Source organism: Vitis vinifera, chromosome 9 (assembly GCF_030704535.1).
Source record: "Vitis vinifera cultivar Pinot Noir 40024 chromosome 9, ASM3070453v1".
NCBI lineage: Eukaryota > Viridiplantae > Streptophyta > Magnoliopsida > Vitales > Vitaceae > Vitis > Vitis vinifera.
In genome coordinates this window covers 7,362,501-7,372,807 of record NC_081813.1, presented here as the reverse complement: position 1 = coordinate 7,372,807, position 10,307 = coordinate 7,362,501, and the positions used below count along the sequence as shown (strand labels likewise).

General features: G+C 32.2%; 1 protein-coding gene across 1 annotated transcript; it reads left to right on the top strand.

The window, feature by feature from the left end:
• The first annotated feature begins 4,824 nt into the window (after positions 1-4,824).
• On the top strand, positions 4,825-8,915 carry LOC100244087 (protein FAR1-RELATED SEQUENCE 6). Its single transcript, XM_010656511.3, has 2 exons — positions 4,825-4,965; positions 6,720-8,915. The coding sequence occupies exon 2, from the start codon at positions 6,720-6,722 to the stop codon at positions 8,718-8,720; it is 2,001 nt and encodes a 666-aa protein (XP_010654813.1). The 5' UTR covers positions 4,825-4,965; the 3' UTR covers positions 8,721-8,915.
• The last annotated feature ends 1,392 nt before the right edge of the window (positions 8,916-10,307 follow it).

The window sequence follows — 10,307 nt, the reverse complement described above, 5'->3', positions numbered from 1 at the left end:
GACCTTGACTGCTACTTCTACTATGGAAGCTGAGTTCATATCTTGTTTTGAGGCTACTTTACATGGTGTATGGCTTAAGAGTTTCATTTCTAAGCTTAGAATTATGGATTCAATATCTAAGTCGTTGAGTATATATTGCAACAATTCAGCTGCTGTCTTTATGGCAAAGAACAATAAAAGTGGAAGTCGAAGCAAACACATCAACATTAAGTATCTAGCCATAAGAAAACATGTTAAAGAAAAGAAAGTGGTTATTGAGCACATTAGCACTGAATTTATGATTGTTGATCCTTTAACTAAGGGCATGCCACCGTTGAAATTCAAGGATCATGTAGTGAACATGGGACTTAGTTCCCTTATGTAGTTTCTATTGTAAAACTCTTATTATGATGTTTTCTCATATTGATGCGCACTTTTATTTAATTTTGAGGAAATTCAACTTCATTGGACCAAGAATGAACATAAGGTTTATTCATTAAGTAATATTGCTACATAAAGTATATGTTAAGAAATGAATACACTATAATATATGGAAGGTAGCACTCGTTATATAGAGGACTTATCGCCATGATTCATGTATTTGTTACTTAATGCGGATAATTGATGGACTACAGTGAGTCATTAGGTTAAAAGTGTGGACCAAGTGGGAGAATGTTACCTACTACAAGTTCACACAACTCTGAAGTGGTCCAACACCTTGACCAAGTCCTCTACCGATCATCTCACTTTCCTACAGTTAAGGAACATGTTCCACAATCTGCTGATAATGGTGGCAAATGAAAAACAACGTGGTTTGATGGGAAGCCACAACTTTATATATCAGTTTTGGTCCCGAACTCGTCTCTCTACTGTTTTTTTCTTCAGTAATACACCATCTCACAAGAGAGATCAGAGTTTGGAAAATCAAAGATTTGTAGCAACTAGTCAATACAAAATTCAGAAAACAATGGTTGGAGGTAAGTAGATGATCCTAAATCTTTTCAGATATGATTCATATGACAAAAGTTTCATATACTTTGGATTGAATGTATTCCATGTATTCTAACACATTTATTTGCTAGTTAGTTGAAATTTCAAATTTAGAAAATAATTATATTAACCAAAAAAAAATTATTACTCATTATATCATCATTTATTTTGACCTCTTTATTTTATTTTACCGTACCTAATTGATCATTATTACACAATAATTTGAAACAAACATAAGTATAACAACAAGACAAAAAAAAAAAAAATTACTACTTTACAAATTTCTAATTTGCCTTGCTAAAAATGTATCCAAGCTCCAATAAACCTCTTAGGATTTGTAGGAAGTTCAACACTGTCAGGTTTGCTCCTAAAAAATAAATCAAATCATTAATTTAATTTAATAATATGATTTAAAATACTGTAAAATAAATTCTATTAAATATGTTAGAGGCTTGAAGTTTTTATAAAAATATATGTAATAACTTATTATTATTGTTTCTTTTATATTGGTTGTGGGTATAATGAGAAGAATCAAGATGCCTAAGGGATAAGTTGAAATAAAACTAATACATAATAAATAAATGAATGATATTTTCACTACTACACTATCTTAACAACTCCAATAAAATCTATTTCACATTTCAATAAATTTTGTATTACTATCTTGCAAAAGAATGCTAAAGAAAAAACAAACAAAATTACCACTCTAACTTCCCCACAAATCTCTCTAAATTTCAATGGTGGGAAAATTATGAACCCCTCTATTATTATCTTCAAAATCTCATTCACACAATCTTTATTACCCCTTCCCAACATAAATAACTCTCACACAAACTATGTTAAATAAAGAGAGTTTTTAAATGGAGTTATCAAAATTCAAGGCCTCTCAATTAATCAAAGTTGAAACTTTTTAAAAATAATTAGATTGCCCATTTTATTAAATTCATCCATTAATTAAACTCATTTTTTTTTATTATGTTTTATTTTTCTTTTTTGTTATGATTTTAAGGTAAATGATGTCATTTTCAACTCACCATCTCCATCTTGGAATTTCTCTTTCACTTTCCCCGTTTTCTTTACGGAAGGAATTATATGGGGTATGCTTCTCATTAAGATCGTAAAGTTGATAGTGTAAAGAGGAAAATGCCAATTTTTTTCATAAAATTTTCACAAATATATATATATATATATATATATATATATATATATATAGTGGAGATTTTTTCTTTTTTAAAACATCAACCATACTCACATTTTTTTAAAGCTTACAAGACTACTCTAAGAACTATCACCAACATCTTTGGATTGACCACAAGTTATACACTTTCACTCATCATCTTCTTCTTCCTACTTTGTTTGAATATTTACTCCGAGTATTCTTCTTCTTTTTTCTACTTCATTTTCCCTTTAGGTCTTTTTTTTCCTAGTTCATCTTTAATATCAAGCTTAAGTCTTGCCTTCATTGTCAAAGGTTTTCATTCAAGGACTACAAATCCTTAAAGGTATGGTACCCACTTTGGTATTGTAGAATTTTCCTTGGATGGTCTAGTTCATGGCCCTACACAAACCAAAAAGAAATAGAAGGACATGCTCCATGGAAAAATGGGAGTTTTGTTATTTTTTTATTTTAATTTTTTGTTTTGAGAAAATAATGGTAAAGGAATTTAAAGCAGACAACATTGCTCAAAAAAAAATTATCATGATATCAATTTAATGAAATAAATTGGACGAATGACCAAATCATCACCATAAAATAATTGGTAGATTTCCTCCTATTAATTGATAATCATTCTTTATAAAATTGAAAGATTATTGGGAGAATTATGTTTTGGGGGTAGATGGGTCCCCAAATTAACAAAAGGTCGATATAACTCTTCAAATTGAGTTGAAGGATATGAAATAGTAATGGACAAATATACCCTTTAAGAACATATATAAAATATTTTATAAAATTAAGTTAAATAATTTTTTTTCAATAATTTTTTTTTCAAAAATACTAAATTAAATAAAAGTAGTTTTTAAAAATATTAAATTAAATATTTTTTTAAATATTAAATTAAATTAATTTTTTTTCAAAAATATTAAATTAATTTTTTTTTCAAAAATATTACATTAAATTAAAGTATTTTAAAAAATATTAAATTAAATATTTTTTAAAATATTAAATTAAATAAAATTATTTAAAAAAATATTAAATTAAATAAAAGTATTTTTCAAAAATATTAATTTTTTTCTCAAAATCAATGAAGGGCATTTTTGGAAATACTGAAGGATGATATCCTTCAACTCAATTTCCATACTTTCATTGGGTCTTGGGCTCAATTTAAAGAGTTACATGGACCTTTTGTTAATTTGGGGGCCCATCTACCCCCAAAACATAATTCTCCCAAGATTAAAAGGCATTCATTGTAAAATGGTAAAAATTCAATAATTTTAGAAGGACAAAAAATTTAACCATTTTTCACCTATTAACTGATAAAAAAATTAAATCATTCATCAATTCTAAATAAGATTTCACATAAAATATTTTATCAACTTTTTAAACTTCTCTTTAAAGTATTTTTGAAATTTTTTTGTTATTAATTTATTTACCTTTTTCCTTATTAAGTATTGACAATATGGTTTTAAAAACTAGATCGATCGATTTGACCTCTGACTGGTGATGATTCCGATTATGTCTGATGAATTAGGTCAAAATATGGTTTCACTGACGGTTCGACCAATGAACTGGATGAATTCAACCGGTTCCCTTTGAACGGAACGGTTCAACCATTTTATTTTTTATTTTTTTTAACAACATCAAAATGATGTTGTGTTGATGCTTTTGAAATCAAAACGACACTGTTTTGATAACTATAAAAGGCTTAAAAACACCTTCTCTTATCTCCCTCCCCCATCCCCACACACCACCGAACCCTTCCCCCATCTTTCCCATGCAGAGCACCCCCTTGCCGCCTCCCTTCATTTTTCCCAAATCCTAACCCTTCCAATTTTTTATTTTTTATTTTTCTAATGGCACCCTTTTCGGTCTTCCCCTTCCTTTCCAGATTTTTATTTTTGTTTACCTTATTTATCTCCATTATTATTTATTTTATTTTATATTTTATATTTATTATTTTTTAATTTTATGATTTTTAAAACTTGTGATTTTAATTTAAATATAATTTTAAATAAATTTTTTTATTTTAAATTAAAATTCTAGTTTTAATTTAAATTTCTAATTTAAACTTTTTTTTATGATTTTCAAATGAAATTTTAATTTTTAAATAATATATAAATAATTTTATTTTTATTTTTATAATTATTTTAATTCTAATAATATATAAATTATATATTTATGACATCACCTTAGACCGTTAGTCTGAAATCGGTAACTTTTTTGGTTCAATTATCAGTTTGGTTCTAAAAACATTGATAGACAACAATTGAAATCCGAAAAATTGGTAGGAAAATGGTGGATTTCCGGGAAACCTTGGTTGGCCCAAGTTCGAATGGGTCAGAAAGGAGTCGAACCCGGCCCGATAGCCTAATAGCCCATTGGGCTTTGGGCTGTGGGCCTTCGTGAGGTGTAAATAATAAATACCAATAATAATAGCCTTTTACACAACAATGGTGTAATGTGATTTAATTTAAATTAATGATGCTCGGTGGGATGAAATTAATTTATAGTTGGGGTAGTTAATGTATGCTAATTACAAAAAGGAGCCCAAAAGGGAGGGAGTTTCATAATAAAATGGGTCTTACTGCAAACTATCAGCTTCCGACTTGACCAAAACTGATATTTCAGAAAATAGAGTGGGTGGTTAGTTAAATTACTAAAAGATTTTACGGGGTATTTCTGATATTTTCTCTTGTTATACTTTCCCTTTCTTAGGAGAACCACTAGTAGGCTTCTCTTTAAAAACCACGCGCTCTCTCCGCAATTCACGCGCCGTCGCCGGCGACTCTGTCAGTCCATTTCCCGATACTGCGACAACGGGAAAGTTCTCGGATCCGGTAATCGAATTGAACTCTCCTGATTTTTTATTTATTTATTTATTTATTTTTTTTTTTGGAATTGACTTAACCGTCACCTTCTGTTTGGTTCATGAGAAAACGCTGGAAAAAATTGAAGCATATGAACGATTGAATGCATGTAATCATTGTTTTATGTCGATCTTGTATCCAAAAGGAATTTTTTTTTTTAAAAAAAAAAAAACAGCCAAACTAGCCAAATTGTTGCTTCAAGCTCAGTTAAGTAGTGATTTTAGAGGTTCTTTTCTCGCTCTCGTTAATTTGGAAACAAGGTGGCTGTCGGGAACAAATCTAGTGTGTAGAGAAAAAAAATTAACATTCATATGGTCATCTCTGTCAAGTTTCTTGGTGAACTTCCTTCCCTTTCTTTTGGTTGGGTTTTCGATGAGAAGTAACATCTAAATTTAGGGTTTGGATATAATGAGTTTGAAGAAAATATGATATGCAAGTTCTGTTGTGTTAATACTTTTAAGTCCAGGAACTTGCATAACACCGAATCTTCAAACTTTCAGTTTCATCATCAACCACGTTGTCCAAATTGTTTACAGCTCATGGCCGCCCTTCCATTGCAGATTTTGTGGATCGGATAGGGTCTTGTTGAGGGGTGCCGTTTTTAGGCAACCAATGTATACTCCCTGTATACTTTGGAGCACTTTAATGGGGCTTCTCTTTTTAATCTACACCCTAATTACTTAAAAAAAAAAAAAAAAGAGAACCCAAAAACTTCAAAAATAAAATAAGGAAATCAAAAAATAATACTCTGAACAGAAAAAAAAAAGGAATGGATGAAGTCTCCTGTGTAGCAACCATCAAAAAAACTATTTGTTAGAAGGTTTTGATGGTCTCGCATCTCATCGTAGAGAGATTGGTGGCTGGGAGCCCAGAAGGGGTTATTTCAATTGTGTTGGCAAACTTGGACAACAATCTTATTGGGTATACTGCTTTGGACAATAAAGGTGTTGAAACCTTTTTGAGATTATTCCTCTGGTCTAAGGAATTTCAGTTTTTATGTTGGATCAAGTAATGAATTTCTTAGCTTCATAATGAAAGGGATTGCTTTTAATTTGTTGTTCTCCTTTGTTGTCTTATCCACTAATGAAGGAGAAAGGAAATAACGAATGATGAAGAAATTAAAAGAATAATGAAGAAGAAAAGAAAGAAAGAAAGAAAATTATCATGACAAAAAAGGAGGGAAAATGATCATTTAATTATTGTGATCAAATTTAAGCTCTTTTTCTGTATGCTGTCATATATCCTGGAAGGTTAACGACCATTTATTGCACTTACTCCTTTTATGATTGAGTAATGCAAAATGTTTTGGTCTTCAATCATAGGGTGCATATATTGATAAGAAATGTGGTAGTGCTCTGTTAATAGGTAATTCTGCAAACTCTGTGAGGTCAAGCATATGTTAACTTAATAGTTGCTTGAGTGCAAAACGTGGTTACTATGGAAAGGGTAAACAATAACTAAAGAAACCACCTAATCAATGAACTCATGTGGGAATGAAGTTCCTTTTTTGAAATGTCCTAAATTAATTTTTTTTATTTCAAAATTTAAAAATGGAATTAAAAAAAAAATGGATATGCAGACCATTAATAAAAACATTTGGTTTGCTTGATTTTCTCATTTTTGTGGTTTTCCATCTGGCAATTTTTATTGGTTAATGGTTACCTGGTTCCTTCCCTTTTTTTTTTCCTTCTGGTAATTAACATACAGTTCCTTGTCTGTTCCAGATGGATGAAGTTTCTCTCAACAGTGAGCCAGTATATGATGATGAAGGTGATGAATTTGAGATTGAAGGAGATTGTGCAATGACAGAATATGTTGGTCAAACTGGCATAATTCAGAATCCCCTGCCTCCTGCTGTTGGAATGGAGTTTGAGTCCTACGAGGATGTTTATTACTTCTATAATTGTTATGCAAAGGAACAGGGATTTGGGGTTAGAGTGAGCAATACATGGTACAGAAAGAGTAAAGAAAGATACAGAGGAAAACTTAGCTGCAGTAGTGCAGGTTTCAAAAAGAAAAGTGAAGCAAACCGGCCAAGACCGGAAACAAGAACTGGTTGTCCAGCAATGATAAAATTCAGATTGATGGAGACCAAAAGGTGGAGAATTATTGAAGTCGAGCTTGAGCACAACCACTTGATTAGTCCAACAAGTGGAAAATTCTATAAATCACATAAGACTTTGGGTTTAGGGACCAAGAGACCTTTGCAGTCAGATGTTGCAGAAGAAGTACAAACGATTAGATTGTTCCGAACAGTTATCATAGATGCAGATGGTGATGGAAATGCAGATGTTGATGAAGGAGAATTTGGGAATAATGTTGATCACTCCAATCAATTGAGGTTTAAAGAAGGAGATGCACAAGCTGTTCATAATTACTTCTGCAGCTCACAGTTGATGAACCCAAATTTTTTTTACTCAATTGATCTCAATGAGAAAGGATGTTTGAGGAATGTGTTTTGGGCAGATGCAAGGTCTAGAGTTGCATTTGGATATTTTGGTGATGTAGTTGCAATTGACACTACATGCTTGACTTTCAAATATGAAGTCCCACTGGTGTCATTTATTGGAGTGAATCACCATGGACATCGTGTTCTATTGGGTTGTGGTTTAGTTGCAGGTGAGACAATTGAGTCATATATTTGGTTGTTCAGGGCATGGCTTACTTGTATGTTAGGACGCCCTCCACAAACTATCATTACTGCTCAATGTCGAACCTTGCAAGCTTCTGTAGCTGATGTTTTCCCTAGAGCTTCACATTGTCTTTGTTTATCACTTATCATGCAAAAAATCCCAGAAAAACTGGGAGGATTGCTAGAGTTTGAAGCGATTAAAGTTGCATTGAGTAGAGCAGTTTACTACTCCTTGAGAGCAGATGAGTTTGAAGCTACTTGGGAGGATATGATTCAACATTTTGGAATTAGGGATCATAAATGGCTTCAGGCATTGTATGAAGATCGGAAACGATGGGTTCCAGCTTATTTGAAGGATATATTTTTGGCAGGAATGTTTCCTAACCAGCAAAATGAGGCTGTAACTCCATTTTTTGATGGATATTTGCATAGACATACTCCTTTAAAAGAATTTTTTGATAAATATGATCAAGCTCTTCGAACAAGTCAGCAGGAAGAAGCCTTGGCAGATTTGGAGTCGAGAAACTCAAGGTTTGTGCTAAAGCCACGATGTTATTTTGAGTTTCAGCTGGAAAAATTGTACACAAACGACATATTTAAGAAGTTCCAAAGAGAGGTGGAGGGAATATACTCTTGTTTTAGCACAAGACAAATACATGCTGATGGGCGAATCGTAACATACATGGTCAAAGAACATGTTGAAGTTGAGGAAAACAGGAGGGAGACAAGAGATTACGAGGTTTCATTTGACACCTCTGAAATGGAGGTTTTCTGTGTCTGTGGTTTATTCAACTTTAAGGGATATTTATGCAGGCATGCGCTAACTGTGCTTAACCAGAATGGCATGGAAGAGATCCCACCTCAATACATTCTGTCAAGATGGAGAAAGGACACGAAGCGCACATATGTTCTTGATCATGGTTGCAGTGGCATCGATATTAATAACCCAGTACACAGGTATGATCATTTATATAGATGTGTTGTGCAAGTTGTTGAGGAAGCGAGGAAATCACAAGATCGTTACAAGGATGCAATACAGGCATTGGATGAGATACTGAACAAGGTTCATCTGATAGAAGATCATCCAGTGTAGCTTATAAAATTAAGGTCCTAGACATATGTTGCTTGACGGTTGTGGATATCACATAATTTGATGTTTTTTTGCTCTTATTTAGTTTTAGATATAGTTTATACATGCAGATCTTGTGGTGCTGTCATTAACAACTTGGTAGCTCTTGTAATATAAATTTAGTTGTCATAGTGTTATAAAATATAGCTTGTTCATTTCTTTGTTCTATGTACATTTTTATATTATTGTTTTTTTTAGATTTTTTTATTCTTTTACACTTATCGATTGTTTTTTTATTCTTTTATCACATTTAATACATTATTGCTGCACATCTACCAATGCCAATAGAATTTTGTTTCCTTATTTCTTTATACATTTATTGTTGATTCCAATTTCAAGTTCAGAGTCACTGAACCATAGGAGTCACTGAGCCATAGTTTTCTTCCCAGTAATTTTTTGCTATTTCAAGGGGCAAGTCTGTAGTCCAACAATGAAAACCTCCGATGAGTTCTAATAGTTGTACATGGCAATTTAATGCAAAGTCTGCCATCTGTAGATGTAGGTTTTGTGCAATCAACATTTTTAGAACTACATACTAAATGTTGGTAAACCTCATGAAGTTTGGGCGTTCTCCAAAGCTCCCCGTTCAGGAGAGTAGAAACCTTTTTCAACTTGTTATTCAATGGGCAGCACTGCCATTTCTTTAAAAAAAAAATTCTCCCTTAGTTAAACCACAGGAAAGAAGATCAGCTATCCCCTCTAGTGGTTCAGATATTTAAACTGCTAAATGGGTTTCATAGTGACATGGTTCCTTGTTCAAATGGTTGAAGATGGAAGAGTTTGACGGTTATATTATAAAGTTTAAAGAGCCTTTATGCCTCAAAACATTTTCTACTTTGAAATGCTTGACTTATAACCATGTGTGTAAAAGTTCTTTTAACAATCTGAAAAGCTTCTAGGCATTTGAAAATTATGTATCATCTTATTGATGCCTCTGTTGAAAAGGATCTCTCTTATTTCATCTTTATGGTTAAAATTAAGATGATTCTGATATCTGGGGTTCTATATTTTTGGTTGAATTTTGTTAGGTTTGAGTCTATGTTCATGTTGAATGGACTCTCATTGACAGAGATGCTCATGATGTTTATGATGACAATTACATTATTTTTTTCTATTGTTAGAACTTCATGCTTTCAATTATCTATAAGGCAAGCAAGTCTGTTGACTACTGGATGTATTATTACTGAAAATGTCGTTTGATTAACTATAATGGTTGTGGAAGTGATACACTGTTTTGGAGTCCAGGGTTTTAGGTCAGTTTCTTGTGGCCATGATGCAACAATACCTTTGTTACTGAACTAAGTCTATCCTAAACCCCTGTGAGGTTTTGAGTAGAGTTCAGGGTTGCTAAATGGCAATAAGATCGGCGTCTCAGGAGATGTGACAAATAATTTAAGGTGTTTATTAGGGGATATTTAGAAGAACTGAGTTAGGACATTTTGTGCCAATCTTGCTGGTAACTTATTGGGTTTTTTCTTAAGTTTGTTAGGATGAGATGGAAGCTTTAGATAGGGCTGGACAACCTCAACCAGTTGGTGAACCTGTTGGTAT